Source organism: Marmota monax, unplaced genomic scaffold (genome assembly GCF_021218885.2).
Source record: "Marmota monax isolate L192 unplaced genomic scaffold, Marmota_monax_Labrador192_F-V1.1 WCK01_AAM20220418_F8-fsc00126, whole genome shotgun sequence".
Classification (NCBI taxonomy): Eukaryota; Metazoa; Chordata; class Mammalia; order Rodentia; family Sciuridae; genus Marmota; species Marmota monax.
In genome coordinates this window covers 4465505-4489206 of record NW_026695245.1, presented here as the reverse complement: position 1 = coordinate 4489206, position 23702 = coordinate 4465505, and the positions used below count along the sequence as shown (strand labels likewise).

At 33.2% G+C, this 23702-nt stretch overlaps 1 protein-coding gene across 5 annotated transcripts in view; it reads left to right on the top strand.

Annotated features, from left to right (window-relative positions):
• Positions 1-23702, top strand: part of Rbbp8 (RB binding protein 8, endonuclease) — an 85536-nt gene that overhangs the window by 52434 nt on the left and 9400 nt on the right. For 4 of the 5 annotated variants that reach the window (XM_046433798.2, XM_046433788.2, XM_046433806.2 and 1 more), the window contains exons 7-17: positions 1725-1906; positions 3977-4081; positions 7108-7205; positions 8970-9082; positions 10180-11062; positions 11142-11268; positions 13513-13601; positions 14763-14877; positions 18138-18281; positions 20709-20778; positions 22714-22810. In XM_046433798.2, the coding sequence (XP_046289754.1) occupies positions 1725-1906; positions 3977-4081; positions 7108-7205; positions 8970-9082; positions 10180-11062; positions 11142-11268; positions 13513-13601; positions 14763-14877; positions 18138-18281; positions 20709-20778; positions 22714-22810 (2023 nt within the window). The remainder of the gene's footprint in view (positions 1-1724; positions 1907-3976; positions 4082-7107; positions 7206-8969; positions 9083-10179; positions 11063-11141; positions 11269-13512; positions 13602-14762; positions 14878-18137; positions 18282-20708; positions 20779-22713; positions 22811-23702) is intronic. The other variant, XM_046433820.2, reaches the window with a different exon arrangement.

Below are 23702 nucleotides of genomic sequence, written 5' to 3'. Positions count from 1 at the left end.
ACACATCAGCATAAATTTATTTCTTGAGTAGCATCTGGGAAAGTCTTGTATTCATTCATTCAACAAATGTTTGTGCAGTACATACTACTTGACTACCATTGTAGGTATTTGTAATTCATCAGTAAACCAGAGAGCCTTACCCTCTTAAAGTTTATATTCTAACAAGTGAGCAGAGACATATTAAATTACATACTTGTTAGAAAGCATATTTACTATAGATAAAGTAAATAAAGCAGAATAACAAGAAATAGGAAAAGGTTGTGTGGGAAGGGAGGTGCACTTTTAATTATTAAAATTCCAGCAAAGATAGAAAGATGAGATAATTAGCCATGTGGATACCTAGAGAAGAGTAGAGCGAAGAACAGCTAGAACAAAGAGCCCAAAGTAGGATTATACTTAGTGTGTTTGAGTAAACTCAAGGAAGATTATGTAGATTATGTAGCAGGAGTTAATATGGGCTAGATAAACAGATCCTATAGGGTCTTAGGGATTAATCAAAGGCTTTGGTTTGTGTTTTTAGTGAAATGGGACATGTGGCACGGTTTTAATCTGACTTAATTGACATGATTTAAATTTTTTTAAATTTTTTTTTAGTTATAGATGAACATGATACCTTTATTTATTTATTTTTATGTGCTGCTGAGAATCTAACCCAGTGCCTTACCCATGCCATGTAAGCACTCTACCACTGAGCCACAACCCCAGCCCTGACTTAAATTTTAATAGGACTGTTGTAACTGATGTAAATCAGAAGCTGAGATAGAAACTCAAATTTTGCAGCCTATCATAATTGGTCATTAGACTCATGGTGTAGAATACTTTATAAAGGTTAACTATTTGATAGTGAATAACAACACTTGAATACTTGACAATAAGGGCCTCTAGAGTCTGCCAAAATTTAAATCTTGTCTCTGTTACTTACTATTTGACTTAAGTGACTTAACTTCTTTTTCTTCATTCCCATGGTAAAATGAGTAATAATAATATCTCATGAGACACAGTTGTGATAATTAAAGTGATGGCATGCAGCACTTAGAGTAGTTTCTGGTGATTTAAGTACACAGCAAAGGTTGGCAGTTATCAGTGTCAGTATTATTATCCCATCTGTAGTTTGCCAAGTAGTATTGATTCTACCACCTCAGTATTTAAAATTGGTTCTTTCCTTTCTATATGTATTTCCAGTATTCTGATTCAAACCACAGAAGCCCTTGCTTGGACTGTTAAATTTACTGTCTAATTGAGTGCCTTGCTTCCTTCTATACCAGTCATTCTGGTACACTGCTATAAACTTGTCATATTACTTTTATACTCTAAAACCTTTGTTCTTTTCTTCTTGCTTTCTCAATTACATGAACATTTACTCACAGTTTCCTTTCCTATAGTTCTTGCTTGCTCTTATCCAACACATATACAGTACTGTGTGCCTTTACTCAAAACAGCATGGATCCTCTGCTGAACTTCTTTGCCTTTTGAAATACTTCTAATTTCATCTCAGGTGCCAATGACTACACTTTCTGTTTCACTTCTCATGATAATATTCCCCACTTGGTATTATAGTTATTTGCATGCTTCTCTAATCCTTGGATTTGGAATATTAGATGCAAGGCATTACACACATCTCTTGTGTCTTCCACTTGTGTTCTGCTATAGCTCCATACTATATTGTTGATGTTTTAATAAATATTTGTTGAATTTGTTTTCTTTCAATTGTCATCTTCCTCTAGGAAGGATCAACAGCATCAAGCAGCTGAACTTGCATCTGAGGAAAATGTTATTCCAGGTTCACCAATAACAGCCTTCTCATTTTCTGGCATTAACCGGCTACGAAGAAAGGAGAATCTCCATGTCCGATACATGGAAAAAGCACAGAATAAACAGGAGTATTCTGTTTGTACAAATGGTAAAGGTTAGAGTTGTTTCTTAGTTACCTGGTTTTGTTAAAAAAAAAAAAAAAAAAGAGTATTTGTCTGTTGTTTTTACATTATTCAGTCTAATGAAGGAAGATAGTCATTGTTCAGTAACCCATGGTACACTTGTTGAGTTTTAACTTCCACTAATAAAGTGACGGGGCATTTTCTGCATGTATTATGAGTAGATATGTTCCTGGTCTGAATATGTAAATACTCAGCATTTTATAAATATAGGAAAGTTTCTTTTTATTTTAAAAATATTCGAATGTGCACATATCTGGGATGGAAGGAAATAGGAAAAGAATATTAATTTCCATCTTCTGTTTTGAATATATTAATATGCTGATTGATTTGCATACATTATTACTATATGTTAATTATCACAATAGCTTATGGGATAGCTGTTAACTCCTTTTATTGATGAGAAAGAGATGTTAGAGAAGTTAAAAATACACTCAAAGTCAATTGTCATATAAGTAGATAAGTCACAATTAACATACAGGTCTTCCTTGCTCTAAACTTCCATACTTTCCAAGAATTGCCCACAGGTACTGCTACCATTTGGAGCTATTTTTAACTCGTTATTTTTGTTGTAATCTGTAGCAGTTGGTGGTAATTAAATGATTTTATAATGTATATGTTTTGTGAATTATCAGTGACAGATTTTAATTCCAGCCAAGTTTACCATTTCTGTAAAATTCTTTGAAACTACCTTTTTATATAGCCATTAAATTTGTCATATGACATGATACAATGATTACCATTTAATTAAAAAAAAAATGGTAAAGATTTTAAGTTTTTACCTAAACTGCTTATAACAAGGAAAGCATTGGAGGAAGGTAATATGAAGTTCTGGAGATATTTGTATAGTGCAAATACATTATTGATGGTAGCTATGCTTTTGAAAGAATAAGTAGATATTTATTCTTTGAAATTGGAAAATTGACAGCTTTTCTGTATTTTATATGTGTTTGCATCACCATCTAGTGGAAAGCCAAAGAACTGTTAAAAATTCTACCTACAATTAGCAACTAAATTAAAACAGGATCTAGATATTATATTTTAGAAGGAGTAGTCATTGGCCTTTTTGACTGCTATTAGAACATGAATCATTACAGACAGATAATCATCTATATAATTTAGATCATATTTAGGTTCATCTATATGAATATCCAGAAACCAAACCACAAAAATTTCTTTACTAGAACCTCTTTTGTATCTCACATGATTGTTTCTAGTTTATTTCTTCATTGTATGTGAGCAACATATAACTATTTAATAAAATTTTTTGCTATTTCCTTATTCTGATCATTTTTTCTTTGGAATCTGAAATTTTGGTTTTAAAGACATAGTAGTTGTTTTTTTTTAAAGATTTATTTTTTAGTTGTAGTTGGACACAATACCTTTATTTTATTTATTTATTTTTATGTGGTGCTGAGGATTGAACCCAGGGCATTGCACGTGCTAGGCGAGCGCTCTACCCCTGAGCCACAACCCCAGCCCCAATATAGTAGCTTTTGAGCCATGCAAAATTTTTAAAAAATAAGTTTTAAGTGATTTAATGACTAATTAGTCTTGTTCTGATCATGTTTGCTTGTTTATCTTAGATACACAGTGCTTTTTAAAATGATTTTCAAGTTACATTTAGGCTGTGTTTTTCTTTACTTTTATCCTTTTGGTTTTCTTTGAAGTAAATCAGTAGAAATATTTCTGATATGTTCCAGGGTTTCCTTCTAGAAAATTAAAGTAGTGTAAAATGTAATATACATTTTAAATTAATCTGCTGATTTGTAACAGATACAGGAAAAAAAGAAACATTAAAATGTTATGCCTTAGGCGTCTTAGGTCAGAAGAAACTTGTCTCTTCAAGTCCTTGTTCCCACCACTGCCTTTCAGCTTTGTTCTTAATAAAACTAAAGAAACTTACTTTTTCTTAAAATATGAGAATTATGTCAATAAAATAGTGTTTGTATACATTTAACTACAGGGTAATATTAGCTTATAAGAGTAATATTTTGATAATAATTTTGTTTGTTACATAATTGTTCCTGTTTTCCCCCCCTTAGAATTAAGAAAAATCTCCAAGACTTCAACTCACCCTCCACATAAGCCTAATGAAAGTGAAATTCTAGTAGCTGACACTTGTGATCAAAGTCAAGCTCCAGTGACTAGTAAGATACTGAGATTACTTTATAAGTTTAAAATTTGTGATTATTGGTAGACAAGAGTCACCAAAAGTTAGAATTAGACTATTTCAAGAATATTTTTATATAATTTATGTTTATGTTATTAGTTGCCTAGAAGTCTTTTCATATTAGAAAATAATGTTATCCTAGTATTAATTTATATTAATATTCTTATCCATATTAGTATAAATTGCTAATGATATAAGGAAGGCTTTATTATGGTTTACTCATTTATTAAAAAATGTATAAGTATCTACTATATGTCAAGCACTGAACAAAACAAGCCCTTGTCCTTGTGGAATTTATAATTTAATTGGGAAAGAAAAAGAATAAATACATGTCAGGCATAGAGTCAAGTGTGCTGAAGAGAAATGAAGCAGGTAAAAGGGATATTAGAAAGCCTCACTCATTAAGTGACACTTCAGGGGAGACTGAGGGAGGCATGTGGATACCTGAGAGAACAACATCCCAGGCAAAGAAAGTACCATTTGGTTTGCTTGAGAAACTTTAAGGAAACCTGTATAGTTGAAAGAACAGGGGAAAATCCTTTGAACAACAGGAGGAATAGAGTTGCTACTGAGGTAGAAGTGACTGAGAGCAGCAGGTTTGCAGGGTAAGGGATAGGAAAGGTTAAAATTCAGGATTTTGGTTTTTTGTAATATTCTGTTTGAAATATAGAATAGATATTCAGATAAAGATTTTGGATGGGGAGTGGATGTAAATTTGCATTTAGGGAAATTCAGGATGAAGGTATGTATGGAAGTTTTCAGCATAATTTTCAAAACCATGCGACTTGGAGATTTCCAAGCAAGTCATCATAGAGGAGAGAAGTTGAGTACTGAGCCTAGAGGAATTCCATTATATAAAGCAATGATTCTTAACTCTTCACATGTTCATTCCACCTGTCCAGTGAGCCTTTTTAATTCCCCAAATAACTCCCCCCATGACTTTTTTTGGGGGGAGGGGGTTGTGGGGATTGAACCCAGGGTCTTATGCATGCTAGGAAAATGCTGTACCACTGAGCTACACCCCCACCTCACCTCCACACAATTTTAATATTGCAAAAATGCTATATATTCCATTTATGTACTCTTTACATTTCATTTGTACTTTATACATAAAAAGTATAAGACTTTTTTGTCCCCTGAAAGCCATTTTTCACTCCTTTCAGGCAGTATTGCAGCTGTTTTGTTAGAGATTACGAAAATGAGAAGGAACGAACAAAGTAGCCAGAGAAGGAGCTGCCCATAAGATAGGACCAAAAGTGAGATCCTTTAGGCCAACTGGAGAGAGGCAAAAGTTGTGTTTTCTGTTTCCCAATATAGATAGTTCTAGACCTGCTCATGTCTTTTTTTTTTTTTTTAATCTTTCTAGAAGGCTCTCTAATAATACAATCAATATTCTACTACTAACCTATATGCTAAATAAATCCCAAATTTATGTCTCTGTCCAATACTCTTCTTCTGGATTCCAAATCACTATATACCCCTGCTGCTGAGCACCTCTCTCTGAATATCTTTCATCTTCAGCATGTCCAAAATGGAAGCTTTCCTATCAGACCTACTTTTCATCCTTTTATTTACAACCTCAGTGAACAATATTATACACATTTCTTTTGAGTTACCTAAGTCGAAGAGTTCTAAGTCATTTTATATTCCTGCTTCTTCATCTTATGTTCTATGTAGCTTCTAAGCCTTACTGATTCCGGCTCCTGCATATCTGTTTTACATAGTCTTCTGTACCACCATGGTACTGTTTTAGACCATCAGTATCACACCAAGACTGTTTTAGTAATCTAATGAGTCTTTCTGCCTATTAGTGATTACTTCTTGTTCATTACATTTTTAACCCTGGTATTGCTTCTGTCCTCCCTTTAAAATTCTTGGATGTCTCTTCATTGTTTATAGGAGAAATTTTAAACTACTTAGCATAATCTGATCCCTAACTAACCTAGCTAGGCTCCTATCCTACTACTTTCATCTTGTGTGATTCACTTCTAGCAATTAAACCACATGTAGTTCCCTGAACAAGCAATTTTGTTTCAAATATCTGGGACCTCAAGCATACCTAGAATCCTAATTTCTGACCCACATCTAGTTAACCTGCCACACACCTCTTTCTCCTAAGGGTCAGTAGACATTACTTTATGTAGTTTGCCTTGATTTCCCCAAGGATGATTTAGGAGTCCTATGTTTGAGTCACCTTTTATGTGTGCCTTTATTATGTTTATCACATCTACTGCAGTTCTCTTTTTACCTTTCAACTGTAGTCCATATGGTTCTTGAGAACAAGAGCTTTTTCTTTTCATCTAGTGCTTAAACATACCCAGCACATAATAGGTACTCCATAAATACTTACTATGTACAGAAACTCTAAATATACAAAACTAAAATGATTGAATGTAGATGATTCCTATATAGATAAGCATTAGCTTAAAACTTGAAAAACATGCAGTGCTAAAAACCTCCACTATATTCACAAACATACTATAAACATGGTTTAATTACAAATCCATTTTATGATTTTTTTTTTACAATGTCAATAAAAGCAATCTATGTACTCCATTTAGTACATTTAGGAAAAATGGAAAACTGGAAAGGTTTAGCAAGTGTGGATGCAAAATGCCAGTAACTTATTGCTATTTATAGTAGATACTTTGAGCTTTCTTGAACAGTATTTTAAAATTTGTCCACTATTTCCCCCCTGCACCTCCAAGTACTGAGGATTGAACCCAGAGGTGCTTTACCACTGAACCACATCCCCAGCCCTTTTCAGTTTTTATTTTGAGTCAGGGTCTCATTAAGTTGCATAGAGCCTCGCTTAGTTATGGAGGGTAGCCTCAAACTTGCAGTCCTCCTTCCTCAGCCTCCTGGGATTATAGGTGTGCACCACCATGTCTGGCTCCAGTGCCATCTTATAAATAGGTTCTTTGAGATTTTTTCCTACTTTTTTATAATTTTTTACATGTAATTTCTGAAACTGAGTAATTGGTTTGTTTTTCTCTTATTTAGAAACACGTGGAACAAGCAGTTATTCCACTGATAAACCATCTTTTAATTTGGCTACAGTTGTTGCTGAAACACTTGGACTTAGTGTTCAAGAAGAATCTGTAAGTAATGGTTTAGTTTGTTAATAATATGTGTTATTTGATATGTCCGTTTAGATCTACTCTTAAAGAATTGAGCCAGAGGAAAATTACTTTATCCAAAGATTATTGAATAAAGGCCTAGAACAAAACTAATGTTAGAAAGGTCCTTTTATATTATCTCCCCCAGAGAGTCCTGAGTCTTCAGAATTCTTAGGATATGGGTCAAATCAAAATTACAGGGGAATGATAATGGCTTAAAGGACTTATTTTGTCAGTCCTCTCTCTAGTCCCCTCTTTTATGCTTTCTTCCCACCCTCACTGTATCCAAGAGAAGACCTAAACCTTTAGGTTGGTTTCAGAATTTGTTGGGTCTTTTTGGCATCTTTTAAACTGCGTCTTGGTTTGGAAAAAGATTGAATTCTTGGGACTATCAAGAACTGCCAATCCAATTCTTAGGGACTGGTCAGGGATTGGCCCCTGTAGTTTTCATTATTTGAATACTTCCTTACATCAGGCAGGTTTACATCTTTTTTCTTTTCTTAATTGATCCCTAGAAAATAGAAAACTTGAATTCTTCAGTCATAAGAAGTTCTGTTTTGACACAACTTTAAATTAATTTTCTCTGCTTTAGTTAGTAAATGTGTACATACTCATAAAGTTATCTTACTGTTGAATTTCTGAAAATTGAATTGATTTTTCATTACATTTGAGTTTTTGCTCTTTTTTAGATGTATTCTCAAATGATAGTGGATTTTTTAAAACTCTTTGAAAATTAAATGTGTCTTAATGGTTTTTAATGTCCTCCTATCCATAAACCTAGTAAGTCAGTAGCTTAGACACCAAATATGTTAAGGGAGCTGACATCGAACAATTTGCTGCAGCTGTGGTGGTGTATGCCTGTAATCATGTGACTCATGATGCTGAGGCAGGAGGGTCATGAGTTCAAACCCAGCCTAAGCAACTCTGCAAGACCCTGTCACTAATAAAATATATAAAAGTGTGGGCAATGTGGCTTGGTGGTTAATTCTCTCTGGGTTCAATCCCTCGTATGAAAATTAAAAAAAAAAAAAAAAAAAAAAACTTGCTCAGAATATGATGTACAGCCCAACAACATCTGCATCACTTTTGAAGTTTGTTAGAGATACAGAACCTTAGACCTACTGAACTTGCATTTTAATAAGATCCCTAGTCGACTTGTATGCATGTTAAAGAATAAGAAGCACTGTTCTCTAAAGGATCCTTTTAAATTCATCTGTATTCTCTTCCCATCTTAGTGCGTTTTTTTGGAATTGGAGTTTTATATACCAGTAATACAATGTACTTTTATAAAATTTTAACATCTTAATGCTCTTTCTCTTTAAACTTAATATGCTTCGTTTTTATTGTGATGAAATTGACATAATGTAAAATTAATCATGTTACAGGATATAATTCAGGGACATTTAGTATATTCACCATATTATACAACTGCCACCTCCATCTAGTTCCAACCCATTTTTTCCTCCAGAAGGAAACCCCATACCTCTGAAACATTCAGTCTTCATTCACCCCACCTTATAGCCTGTGGCAGTCACCAATTTACTCTCTGCCCCTATGGATTTACCTATTCTGGATATTTTTGTGTAAATATGAAATTATACACTATATGTCTTTTGAATCTGGCTTCTTTCCTATAGCATAATTTTGAGGTTCATCCACATCATAGCATTTACTCAGTATTCTATCCCTTATTAAGGATGTATAATATTCCATTGTGTGAGTATGCTGCTTATTTTACCATTGAAGGAATCTCAAGCTCCCCTGAGCCCTCTTGGTGATGAGCTCTACCACTGTTTGGAAGGAGATCATAAGAAACAGCCTTTTGAGGAATCTGCAAGAAATAATGAAGATAGTTTAAGGTAACTTGGGGCACTTTGGTGAAGTTCCATTATAATTAAACCAGTTAATTAAACCCTCTCTCTCCATCAGCATTTAGTTTGCTATTCTACCTCTATTTTCATTTTTTAAAATGTCTCTCCACTTAATGACCTGTTGAGAGCTTTTGTGCATTACAACAGAGAGGTGGATATTATTTTTAGATCCTTTTTGTACATCATCGAATAGTGTTTAAGAGCTCCCAACCTTGTTATTCTACCCTTTTAAGACTCAGTTATCCCTTCTGTGTTTATATTTCCAAGCACTGAATGGTATACAGAATGTATCTGTAAGTTTGGATGAACTTTTCAAGATTGTGTTGCATCTCATTTTTATATCCATTCTAACAATAACTGTAATGACCATAGCAATTTTTTTGTTCAGTTTTTAGATGTCGACTTATTATATTTAGTCTGTTAAAAAAGTAAGTCATTAAGGAAAGTTTTATTATATATTCACCCACCCCTTTTTGGGGGGAATGTGGGGCAGATGACAAAAATGTAGCTCCTAGAGATTGTTATTAAATGTCTTATTTAAGGTCACTTAAATTAAGTACTAAACCCAGGATATCTATCCTACATTTTCAAAATTAAATCTAATGACCTTTCTACAACTATCTCCTTTGCTAGAGAAAGGGTGGGTCTTAATTTATGTCTAATTCTATAATATAAGGATTTGGGAGCTAGAAGTGTAGCTTATCAGCAGAGTGCTTTTGCTTAGCAAGCAGGAGGCATTGGGTTCAATCTCCAGCACTACAAAAATAAAAAATTCTTTTTTAAATTTGTTAAATATTTTATATAATGAAGTTATTTAAATTACTTTTAAAAACTCATGGGCAAGAATATTAGGGTATTAAAACATGTTTTCTGTATCATTTTCCTCTACTTTTGTCTGCCAAATGGAAATAAAGCAACAGTGGTACTGTATCTTAAATTTTGGTTAATCATTATCTGCTTCTGATATGTAGAAAATATTTTACTATCTCTTCTGTATTAGCAAAGGTGTTCTCTTATGCCTGTCTTTTAATTTTTACCCTATTTCTTTAATAGGAATCAAGTTTTATCATTCTTTATTTATTTAGATTTTCAGATTCTACTTCAAAGACTCCTCAAGAAGAATTAACTACTCGGGTGTCATCTCCTGTATTTGGAGCTACTTCTAATGTGAAAAGTAGTTTGTGTTTGAATACAGGTTTATCCCCTTCTCTTTTAGACACTGGGAAAAAAAATCATCTGAAAACAGTCCCTTTTAGTAACACTTCTATTTCTAGATCAGAGAAACCTAGATCAAAATCTGAAGATAGTGCCCTTTTTACACATAATCTTGGGTCTGAAGTAAACAAGGTCATTTGCCAGTCATCTTCTAATAGACAGATACTTATAAATAAAAATATAAGTGAATCCATAGGTAAAATGGATGACACTGATCACATTAAAGATATTACTGATAAACATTTGGTGCCCCTGAAATCTTTGGAAGGCAGAACATCCAAAAGGAAGAAAACTGAGGAAGAAAATGAGCATGAAGTAAGCTGCCCACAAGCCTCTTTTGATAAAGAAAATGCTTTTCCATTTCCAATGGATAGTCAGTTTTCTGTGCATGGAGACAATATGATGGATAAACCTCTGGATCTCTCTGATCGGTTTTCAGCTATTCAGCGTCAAGAGAAAAGCCAAGCAAAGGAGACCTTTAAAAACAGATTTAAGCAAGTGACTCTTTATGAGGCTTTTAAGCCCATTCCGAAAGGCTCTTCCTCAGGCCATAAGGCCTTGGATGGGAGCCGAATATTACCCAAAGATTCTTCAGAGGAGCCCTGTTTACAGGAGTGCATCCTCCAGTCCTTGAATAAATCCTCACCAGACAACAAAACACCATTACAGATAAAAGAAGAAAATCCTGTATTCAAAATCCCTCTATGTCCACGTGAAAGTTTGGAGACAGAAAATCTTTTTGATGACATGAAGGTTTGTATTAAATGTGTAAGGATTTTTATAAAAATGGTTGTTTGATTTCATTTAGATGCTAATGGTTATTTCTGTTTAGGGTGCTGGTTCTCATGAGCCAATAAAAATTAAAACCCAGCCAGTCCAAGGAGCATGTGAACTTGCATCAGTCCTTCAGTTAAATCCCTGTAGAATTGCTAAGACAAAGTCTCTGCAAAACAACCAAGGTATGGATGTTATAAATAGGGTGTCTAGTCTTTTTTTAATGGCTAGAATATCATTTGAATTATTTGACTAAATTAAATTGTTTTAAGAAAAATAATCTTTTTTCTTCTTGCATGTTTTTGCTTACAGGATGATTCTCATTGGTTTAATTTTCCCTTTGATTTTTCTGCTGTTTTGCTTTTTGAAAAAAAATGAATCGAGAATTAAATATCTGCTTTTCTAAGTGATTTTGTGGATTACTTTACATAGTTATTTCTTATTTCCTTTACAAAAGCTTTAAAAATCTAAACTATACAGAATTCTAAAAAATATAAATTAGAATTTTTATCATACAAACCTTGTTCCTCACCCTGATAATCTGTCCTTTTTCTTTGCATTTACATGTAAATATATGAATGTTTACATTTATATAGGTTTGAAGACTTCCTGTTTGGAAATGTTATTTGCCCTAATATTTAGATAAATCTTTCCATAATTCTACTTGTTAAAGGAGTCCTCTTGGGGGTCTGGGGATTTGTTATTAAGGTAGCAAACATTTCTGTAGTTCACATGCAGTATTTTTTTTATTAACTATTATCCTTCAGTGACAACTTCTTCCTTCATTCTGGACTTACTTTTATTTTCTCCTGAAGCACATTCTTTACTTGCTCTTCCAGCAAGAGTTTCATACTCTGTATGAAAACTTTTCTTTCACATTTACTGTTTTAGCTGTGGGGAATTTATAATGGACCTATTTAAGTTTTCTCATTCTACTTGGAAACTACTTCACACTCTGCAGCTGCAGTTGATATAGTTGTCATGTCTGTGTCTGCATACAATATGTTGAAAACCTCTCCAGACAATGTTATCATTTTAACTTTTAAAAAATTTTTATTGATTTGTTTGCTAAGCAAACACTAAACTTGGAATAATACAGAGAACATTAACATGGCTCCTACTTTTAAAAAAAATTATTGAAATATATATCACATGCCATAAAAATCATCCATGAAAATGTTCACTTCATTGGTTTTAGCGTATTCTCAGAGTTGTACATCTATCACTGTCACCTAGGTTTAGGACGCATTAATCACTATCTCTCTTTCTGCTCCCAATCCTAGGCACCACTGATCTACTTTCAGTCTCCATAGATTTAACTGTTCTAGAGGTTTCCTATAAGTGAAACCAGTCAGTATATAATCTTTTGTGTCTGACTTTTTTCACATGACATACTATTTTCAATTTTCATCCATATCATAGTATTTACCAATGTTTTCTTTTTATTTCTGAATAATACTTCATTGTATACTGTGTTTCATTTATTTATCAGTTTATAGAAATTTGTTTCTTTTTTGCTATTATGAATATAATATACTGTGAACATTTATGTACAAGATTTAGTGTAGATGTTTTTATTTTTTCCTTGGGTTATTACTAGGAATGAAATTATTGAACTATATGCCAAATCCATATTTAAACTTTTGAGGGACTGCCTATTTTCTTTTTTTTTAATTGCTTTTATTTTTTAAATACATGATAGTGGAATGCATTACAATTCTTATTACACTTTTGGAACATAATTTTTCATATCTCTGTATATAAAGTATGTTCACACCAATTCGTGTCTTCATGCATGTACTTTGGATAATGATGTCCATCACATTCCTCCATCATTCCTAACCCCTTGCCTTCTCCCTTCCCCTCCCACCTCTCTGCCCTATCTAGAGTTCATCTATTCCTCCCATGCTCCCTCTCTCTACCCCAGTGTGAGTCAGCCTCCTTATATCAGAGAAAACATTCACCATTTGTTTTTTGGGGATTGACTAACTTCACTTAGCATTATCTTCTCTAACTCCATCCATTTACCTGCAAATGCCATGATTTTATTCTCTTTTATTGCTGAGTAATATTCCATTGTGTATCTATGCCACATTTTTTAAATCCATTCATCTATTGAAGGGCATCTAGATTGGTTCCACAGTTTAGCTATTGTAAATTGTGCTTCTATAAACATTGATGTGGCTGTGTCTCAGTAGTATGCTGTTTTTAAGTTCTTTGGGTATAGAGAAGAATGATAGTTGGGTCAAATGGTGGTTCCATTCCAAGTTTTCCAAGGAATCTCCATACTGCTCTTCATATTGGCTGCACCAGTTTGCAGGGACTGCCTATTTTCCAAAGCAGCTAAACCATTTCACATTCCCATCAATATTATGGGTTCCAGTTTCTCCATGTTCTCACTAATAGCATATCTTTTCTCCATATCTAAGATGCATCCTTTGAAAATATCCAGTGGAGTATAGATCCAGGAGCAGACCTTTCTCAGTATAAAATGGATGTTACTGTAATAGATACAAAGGTAAGTTAAAAAATAAAACCAAAGCCCATTTGGTTCATATTCTAATGAGCTATAAACCTCCTCTCCTGTGACCTGAGGTAGCTAATTCTTAAAACCTTTATTTATTTATTCAGAAAACAAATAAAGATGTTTATTCTTCCAACTTTATATTATTTTTGAAAGGGTAATAATACTTTGACTTTAAAGGCCTTTTCTGAAAACCATTAATATAGTTTTTAAAAAAATGCAAAATTCTACTTATATCTTTTTGCATATTTTATTGGTATATTAGAGCTGTACATAAAGATGGGATTTGCTGTTACATATTCATATATGCTCACAGTAAAATAATGCAATTTGATCAGATCTTTCCCATGTATTTCCCTTTTCCCTCCCCTCTTCCTCTTAGTTATATATTTTAAATATGTACGTTAAATATTTTAAATGCCCCCCATTCCCTGTACCAGGAATTAAATCCAGAACCCTTTTTATTTTTTATTTTGAGATAGGGTCTTGCTAAGTTGCTGAGGCTGGCTTTGAGATCATCCTGCCTCAGCCTCTCAGGTTGCTGGGATTACTGGCATGTGCCACCATACCCAGCTAAAATAATTTATTTTTATCAAAGAATTCATTATATGTCTTGACTAGCTTTAGAGTAACATACCAATAAGAAAAGGTTTATTTTTCCCATTGATTACTTTTTTTTAAATTGTTTTGCCTTATATTTAGGTTCTGCATAGATTGAGAATTTTTTCATTTGGTAGAATAGTAATAACAAAAATTTTAACAGTTGCTAAGATAATATGTACACATTAATAAATCAAATTTGATTATTGAAATTGTCATTCTTGGTATACAATGATGTTTATTATAGTGAGGGTGACTGGGGAAGAAGACAGGAAAAACTCCAAAGAGTTCATTGGTAAATAAGCCTCCTTTCCCATAGCAGCAGCCCTCTTTTCCTGTGTTTGAGAGAAGATGGTTATATATTGAAGCTAAAATATTTTACAGGCAATAAAATCTAGATCTCTGTTCCTAAAGAATAAAAATAAATATAACAGTTCCCAGGAATAGTAAACATTTATATTACATATGTTTTGCCAAAATTTTTTGGTAAAAAGAAAATATAAAACCATAAAGGAATAATCATTAAAATCTTGGATTTTTAAAATATTTATTCAGGATGGCAGTCAGTCAAGATTAGGAGGAGAGACAGTAGACATGGACTGTACATTGGTCAGTGAAACCGTGCTTTTAAAAATGAAGAAGCAAGAACAAAAAGGAGAAAAAAGTCCAAGTAAGATTTTTTTTTTTATTGTAATAAAATTTGGAATGAAGTTTAGTCATATCATTGTACTGGTTAGCACAGTGCCCTCTTTATCATAAACTAGGGTTTTTTCCTGCTCCTTTAATTTTATGTTTCTCTTTAGCAAAACTTAGTTTCAGTATTTTAGGGGAAAAAAATCTTTAACTAAAATAATTTTATTTCAGAAAAAATTCAACTGCCAGTTTTGTACATGAAATTTAGTTGGAGCACAGCCTCATTGTGTTTTGCTTGTGATTGCTTACTCTATTCAAGGAAAGAATTAAGTACTTGGTGCAGAGCCCATTTGGCTCCACAAGACTAAAATATTCATTATTTGATCTTTTAAGAAAATCTGATCATTAGATAGTTTTTCATAAAAAGTGCAAAGGGGATCCTAAGAGTACTGTGTTTTATGATTTTCTAAATCAATTTAATAAAAAAGGAAAAATCTAGTAAGACATTAGTGTAGAATCACTAAATGGCAAGAGAAAGAGTATATATGCTGAGTTAATCTATCATATTAGCTTTTATAGACAACGGATTTAGTCAAATCAGGGTCTACCTACTACCTTTGTAGTAAGAAACTGTTAATCCTTCACCAAGAAGTTTGATTTTCCACAAGAGGAGAGAAAGAACAATGGAATGGTTCTAGTTAGCACTACTTTAGCATATGATGTGAGAACACATAGACTGTTAACAGTTGTCATTTATCATCTTTATGTATTGAAGAGTTAGAGCTAGACACCTGGGGATACAATACTAAAAGTGGAGGCATTTTTCAGTGATCACCTGTTAGACATTCAGGCAGGTGATACATTCCTTCTGCTGAACTTTCTATAGTCTACCTTCTTAGGGCCTTTTTAAAAAAAAAAAAAAAGCTAGTCTTGCTTAGCTTCTCTTAAATCGACATTTTATTTGCTGCCCCAAATGCAGTGAGTGATATTTCAGTATTCCTTGCCTTGAATCTTTGTTCTTTATTTTTTTAAAACATAGAATTTATTGTTATTTTTTAAAATTTGAATTACATATGGGATCATCATCATTTTTTTTTTAAATCTTCAGTCTTTAGATATGATTAAGTAGATGGCTTGTTGTAAGAATAGTATGTGAAATAGGAGACATTATTGAAACCCTATTTTGGTGGGGGGGAATCTGCCCATAATATGTAAAACCTTTTTAACACTTAGAATTGTTATTATTGAAATAACTTTTTAAATTACTGCTAATTTTTTAATTCAGAAAAATGTTTTCTATATCTCTATTCTGCGTTAGACTTACTAGGTGCTGCGATAGATCAGTAAAGTTATGCTTTCTTAAGTATTTTGCAGTCAGTAGTCAGACCAACAACAACAACAAAATAAGTCAGCAATTTAACATTGTGATTTACTAACAGCATATACAGAATGCTTTATGGATGTGTATTATTATTATAGCACCTGACCCATGGAAATAATATTTTAATTAACAGATACACCCCTTAGCATTAAAATAAATATTTAATCACTCAATAATAACAAGCAAAAATTCCATACCAGGAAGTATTTTAGGAACTGAAAATAAAAAAAATTAAAAAATACCTATCTCATGGAACTTATATTCTAATGGGAAAGAAACAAGCAGATATATAGTATGGTAGATGAAATACATGGTATGATAGATGATGGTAAGTCAAGGAGAAAAGGCAAGGTGAGAGTGATAGCGCAGTATGATTCGGAGAGGTAGTAGAGTAATCTCATCTGACCAGTATTCTGTCAGTTTTGTTTTTGCTTTTGTTTTGTTTTGTTTTGTTTTGGTACTAGGGATTGAGCATGGGCATTTTTTTCACTGAGGCTGTAAGTTGCTAAGGGTGGCCTCAAACTTCAGATCTTCCTGCCTCAGCCTCTGAAGTTGCTGCAATCACAGGTGTGCATCACCATGCCTGATTTGTTTTGACACATTTGTTAGCCAGCTAAATCTGTTTCTGGTTTTTCTTAAATTCTAATGTATTTTAAAATGTAATTATGAGCAAGGTGCTGTGGTGCATACCTGTAATCCCAGCAGCTCCAAGATGCAGAGATAGGAGGATCCACAGTTCAAAATAAGCCTCAGCAAAAGTGAGGAACTAAGCAACACAGTGAGACCCTGTCTCTAAATAAAATACAGAATAGGGCTAGGATGTGGCTTAGTGGTTAAGTGCCCCTGAGTTCAATACAGGGTACCTAAATAAATAAATAAAACGTAATTATGTAATGGGAAATGTAGTTAGAACTCGAAAGATGAACTTACCACTTCTATATATCAAATTGGGCATTGGATTATTATTTCTATAAATTTAAACTATCAAGTGCTAATGGTGATACAAGAAAATACTGTTTTTCCTACTTCATTAGAAAAACAAGTAAGAATTTGATAGGTTTTAATGTCCACTGTTTATACAATTTTTGTTTAAACTTGGTGCTTTTTGTCATTTATTTTGTTGTATTTTTTATTCCTCACAGCTTCTTTGGTAAGACTCCTTTTGGTTTATATGAATTGTACATGAACTGATACAGGGAGAGGCTTTGATGTTTGTAAGCTGGTTATGTCAGTAACAAAAACTAGCATTTTCTTCACATGAGTAAAGGATATTAAAAGCCATTATAAATACTCAGTTAACTGCCAGGACATGAGAGTTTATTTTTGCCTCATGTACCAAGTATAATTTAAGCCTCACCATAAGAATCATGATTTAAGAAGTGCCTTTAAATATCTCAATGTATACATTATAGTTTGTTAATCACTTACAGTCACTTAGTTAACCCTTAATATCACTGTTTGTATCTATTATTTTTAGGATCACATTTTTAATACATGTTCACAAACATCACTTATTTATGTCTGTTCACTTAAAGAACACTTCACAGCTCTGTTTAGAACCTATATTTTAATAGTTATGTTTTAAAGAATTGTTTTTAAGCATGTCATTATATACATTACAGTTTTTAACCCATTTATATTCACTTTAAATAAAGTTTACAGGTCACATTCTTAGAACCATCTTATACACTTGAATCTATAAGTTCTTCATACATCTCTTCATAAAAAGAATACTCTTCAAAGTAAAGCCTGTAATCCACATGTAACAAGAGTCCCTAAAAACCTCATTACATTATTTTGTGGCAGTTATTATAGGTTTCTCCTTGGTCTACATGGAAAGCAGAAAGCTAGTTTTGTTCTAAGCCAGTGCTTTTTTTTTTTTTTTTTTTTTTTTTTTTTTTTTTTTTTTTACGTAGATGGAGAAAATAAAATGAACGATAGCTTGGAAGATATGTTTGATCAGACAACACATGAAGAATACAAATCTTGTTTGACAGATAATTTCTCCCAGATGGAATATGAAGAGGAGGAATTGTCTGCTGCCACAAAGAAACCAAATAGTAAGGCTGTTTTCTCTTTAAATTATGGCTTCTCCGTTAAACTGAGTTCGGTAAGCAACTCATAAAGCTAATTAACCAAGGCTTGATAATGCATTATTGTCCATTTGTTTAATTTTCTCAACCCTATATTACAAAGTCCTATTTGGTCTTCATAAGAAAGACCATTTTTTGAGGTAATAGCTGAGTACTTAATTAGGCATGCAAGTGAAAGTATCTAGAAGGCAGTTGGCATGTATTTAGAGTATGGACAAGAAATCCAGAATAAACAATCTGAGGGCAGAAGGTCATCGGCAAGTAGATGGTGTTTAAAGCCATGAAATACGAGTGAAATCACTTTGGTATTAAAAAATAAATAGAAAAAAAGAAACATTTAGGGTTCTGACCTCTACAACATGGCAACTTTAATATCTCAGAAAAACAAAGAACCAACTAAGGAAAGTGAGAAGAAGCTTTAGATTGTGTGGTAAGAGGGAAAGACAGATGTACTGTTCTGGAAGCCAAGTGCACATGTTTCTGTATCTTCATTATACTTGTCCAAGTCCTCTCTCTTCTGAAATCCTTATTGAATCCAGCTGACTATTTGACATCTGATAAGCATCTTTAACTTAATATAGTCAAATTAGAAATCTTTATTTTTCTACCTGAATTTGATCTTCATTTGCTTCTCCAGATCTCATTAACCATAGTACCTCTCCACCTCATTGCTAAAGATAGAAGTGGGGGCGTCTCATATTTAACCTCACCTTGTGACTAGTCTAATACCATAGGTAGCAGTACTAGCTCTAAAATATATTTTATGTCACTTCACTTCTCTCCCCTTTGGCAGCAAACCACTGCTGTCTCATCTATTTTATCATAGACCTTCTAACTTGTCTTTTGTTTCAGTTGTTTCTCCTTTACAGAATATCAAGAAGGATTTACTTTAAATGTAGACTGGATTGAATTCTTTTTACTTTAAAATTCATCAGTGATTAGAAGATATTTGAATAGCCATTAAGCACAGGAGAGATGTTCAGCATTATCAGACATCAGGGAACAAATACCGCTTCACACCCACTGAGATTATTAAAAAGACTAGTACTACCTAATATTGGAAAGGTTGAAGAGCAGCTGAAACTTCCACATACAGAGGATAGAAATATAAAATTGTTAAGACTACTTTTGAAAATGGTTTGGGAAGCACTTTTTTTTTTAATAGCTTCATAGAGGTTTGTTCATTTTTTATATCTATCCATCACCCAGAAATTTGAATCCTAGATGGATTACCCAAGAAAATATAAAATATAGAAAATAATGTGTTTAAAATGTTTTTAACCATACTATTTAAAATAGTCCAAAACTGGAAACAACCCAATTATCAACACATGAATGGAATATTACTTATCTAGTAGGAAAGAAACTACTAGACCCAACAACATGGATGAATCTCCATTTTGTTGAGCTAGAAAAATACAAATGATAAACAAACATACCATATAATAATGTAGTCTTAAAACAGGCATAACAGTTATTTAATGAGAGAAAAATCACTGTGGGAAATTGAAACTCCTTCTCTTAGACTTTGAGGCCCATCGTGTTCTGATATCTGCCCACCTCTCCAGCCTCATCTCTCCCAGTCCTTCCCTTTCTTCACTAAATCTCAACCATACTAGCCTTCTCATAGGACAGTAACATACCATACTTTTCCCTATTTCCATACCATTACCTGTAACATCCCCACCCCCACCTCTTTTCATGGCTAACTTTTCATTTATCAGTTACTACCTCTGTGTTCTTTCTCAGGTGAGCCTTAACTGTTCATTCACCTGCTTAATGTTAACTGTCCACTTTCTTTCTTAAGTTCTGTTTCTCTCACTGTAATGTAGACTCCATAAGGACAAGAGATGAGGTCTTTCTTGTTGTACCTTGTGTGTCCAGAACTTAACACAATGCTGAGTAAATTCTGATTCAGATTAGATAACAGTTGTACTAATTTGAGTCTAGACATGTTGAAATTCAGATCCCATGTTCTGAGTTCTAGTTCTTAAATTTTGTCCCCATTTTCTGATCAAATGCTCTATTTTATAGTTATAACCTACTTTAAAGACTAAAAATAAACAGGACAAGTAAGTGAGATATACTAAAAGCAACCTTCTGTTATTCTTTCTTGCCAGATGATAATAATGGATATCTGAGTAGTTCTTTTAAAATACTTTCTGAGATGTAGGTGTTTAGTAACTGAGATGTGGTTCAATCAGCACCATTTTCATTATGTGAATGAAAAAGAAAAATTAGTGATAGAAAATTTAAATGAGTTGCCCAGGGGTCTAGAGTATGAAACTCAGTAAAAAGGGAAGCTTTGATACATGTCATATTTCTTTCTGAACAAGCTAATTATTTCTCATTAAATTCTACACTCATTTTGTTACATGCTTATTTTGTTTATAGCACATGTTGATAAACAAGATAAAGTCAAGCAGAGAGCATTTGTGGAGCCATATTTTAAAGATGAGCAGAGGTAAGTGAGTCTTTACTACTACGAGCAAGGAGATAGAAGTACAACAGAGCTCTTTGTTGGAATATCTCTAAGCTCTTAAATTATCATTTTAATTAAAATACAATCATTTACTTAATTATCATAACCAAAAAGGACTCAAGAATAAAAATGACAAACTTTACAAATATAGGAATTTTTACTAGCACCACACTTTTTTTGTTTGTTTTTTGGTACTGGGGATTGAACTTGGGAGCACTTGACCACTGAGCCATATCCCCAGACCTTTTTGTATTTTGTTTAGAGACAGTGTCTCACTGAGTTGCTTAGCACCTCGCTAAATTACTGAGGTTGGCTTTGAACTCGCAATCCTCCTGCCTCCAGCCTCCCTAGGTGCTGGGATTACAGGTGTGCGCCACCATGCCCGGTTATCACTCATTTTTTAAAAGAGGGTAGTTACAGTTTTTGTTTCGTTTTTGTTTTGCTGTGCAGTAACTTCATGTTTTATCCCTAGCAATGGACACTTTGAATGTTTACAGTCATGCTAGCACACATAATTGCTGTTATGAATAGCTTTGCACTCCCCCTTTTTATATTTTTGCTTATGTATCTTTGGGATAGATATCTGAAAGTAGAACTATAGAGTAATGATTGTCATTTTAGAGGCTCACTAATTTTTAAAAAAATGTATTTTTATTTATTCTGAAGCTACTAAATAGCCAGATACATAAGATATACATAAAGAAAAGATGATAAAGGTATCAATTTAACTTGTTTACTTTCCCCACTGAGAATTCTAGCAAACCCGGGAAAATGCATTGTGTTGTGTCAGGGACAAAAAACTTAGTAGCCTTCTAAATGATGCTTTATGTAAGGTCTTGCTCCTGGTGGCAATTTAATAGTGGATTCCCTAGTACATTGCAATTACTTCAAAAATAGAATAGCTAATATTCAAAGGAAAGGATAGAGCCAAGATATGTTCTGTATAAGTTTACAATTTCGTGAAACTCTTTGAAAAAAATATATATTTGTAGCAATATTTTTTAATCATCCTTTCTTGATCTTTCTTTTTAAATTGTCGGATTGCTTCAGAGTTGAGAGTTCTTAGGTTAAAACACAACAGGAAGCCAGGTGCGTGTCACACCTCTGTCATCCCAGCTACTGGGGAGACTGAGACAGGAGGATTGCAAGTTCAAGATCATCCAGGGCAACTTAGACACTCTAAAAATAAAATATAAAAAGAGCTGGTGTAGAACACCCCTGGGGTCAATCCTTAGTACTGCCAAACAAAAACAAAAAGGACCTGTAACTTCATTTACTTATAAAAACAGCAGCTAAAATTTAATATATGTGCAATTACCAGCTCTTCATTTACTGTCTTTTAAGTGTTAATTTTTCTGCATACCTATACCTATACCTATACCTCACTGGCTTGGACCCTTCCTAAGTTTTTAGTGGTTCACAATAGGATCCTGGCCATTAAAGAGAAGTACAAATTTTAATTGTGCCCAATATTTTGAAGAACTCAGGATAAGTAGAGGCAGCAAAAGGTTATATTTCTTTTGTACACAATTGCAAATGGCATACAAATGGATAAATCTGTTCTTCAGGGAGGAATAGGTTAGCCCTGAAATTTGAGTTTAACAATATAGTTATTAGCTTTTTAATTAGTTATATTTTACCTTCTAGCTTTAGCTTACTATTTTCTATCAAAGACAAATAAGAAGTAATAGTTCTCCTTCCCTTACAAAGAAATATCCACAAATGGACTTGACATATAATAGGCATATATGTCATTGTTTTTCTAATATACTGAATGTGCATCTCAAATATAATGAATTAGTGTTTGGGGATTATTTCTCCTCTGTGCTTAAACCTTTGTTAATTTAAATCTTAAGCCAAAGATTTTTGCAGTAGCAAATGAGTTAATATTAAATTCAGTTTATTTTGTTCCCCCAGAGAGACTAGCTTACAAAATTTCCCTCATATTGAGGTAGTTCGGAAGAAAGAAGAGAGAAGAAAGTTGCTTGGACACACATGTAAAGAATGTGAAATTGTAAGTACTAATGTAACCTCTCTTTTATAGGTTATAAATGCATGATTTAAAAATCACAAATACAAATTATATTTATATCCAGAAACCATGTTTGAGCCAGGAATAATAGAAGAAATAAATATATATATGTGAGCTATGACCTGAGAGAATGAATGAAAATGAAAGCCCTCAATTTCTCTTAAACAAATCCGAGGCCTAAGCCTTAGTTCTTATGACCAGTTTAAGACATTGGTACCATTTTTTTTTTCTCTGTATTTATTTTGAAAGGCTCATATACATGTACTATTCAGGGAAATTTTTGATATTTCAATAGGAAATTTTTACTATAACATTATTCCTTTCACCAGCACTTGCAGAAGATTAGTTATACTTACCAGTATAAGCTTTTTTCACTGTACAAAATTTGATGAATAAGCTTTGCTTCATTCTTAGAAGGATGTTTAAGTAGTTAGTGTTAATAAAATAATAGTCCCAAGCAGGTTGTAGTTTTATTAATACTGTTTTCTGTTTCTTTTCTCACTATGTAGTAGCTGTCAGATGGCTGCCCCCAGCAATTTACTTCCCCATTTAAATTTCCTTTTTAACACCTATAGACTATGTGTCAGCTCTTCATCACTGAGACAAATTGCCTGAGGTAAACAACTTAGGAGGAGAAAAGGTTTATTTTGGCTCACAGTTTTAATCCATGGTCACTTGGCCCTTTTGTTTTGAGCTATAACAAGGCAGGAAGCAAAGAGAGAGAGGAAAGGACTAGGAGCCTGTTACATCCTTAAAGAGCATGCATCCGCAGTGACCTTCATCCTCCAGCTAGTTCCTACCTTCCTAAAAGTTCCACCACCTCCTAATATCAATGTCATATGGGGACCAAGCTTTCACATGAGCTTTTGGGGAA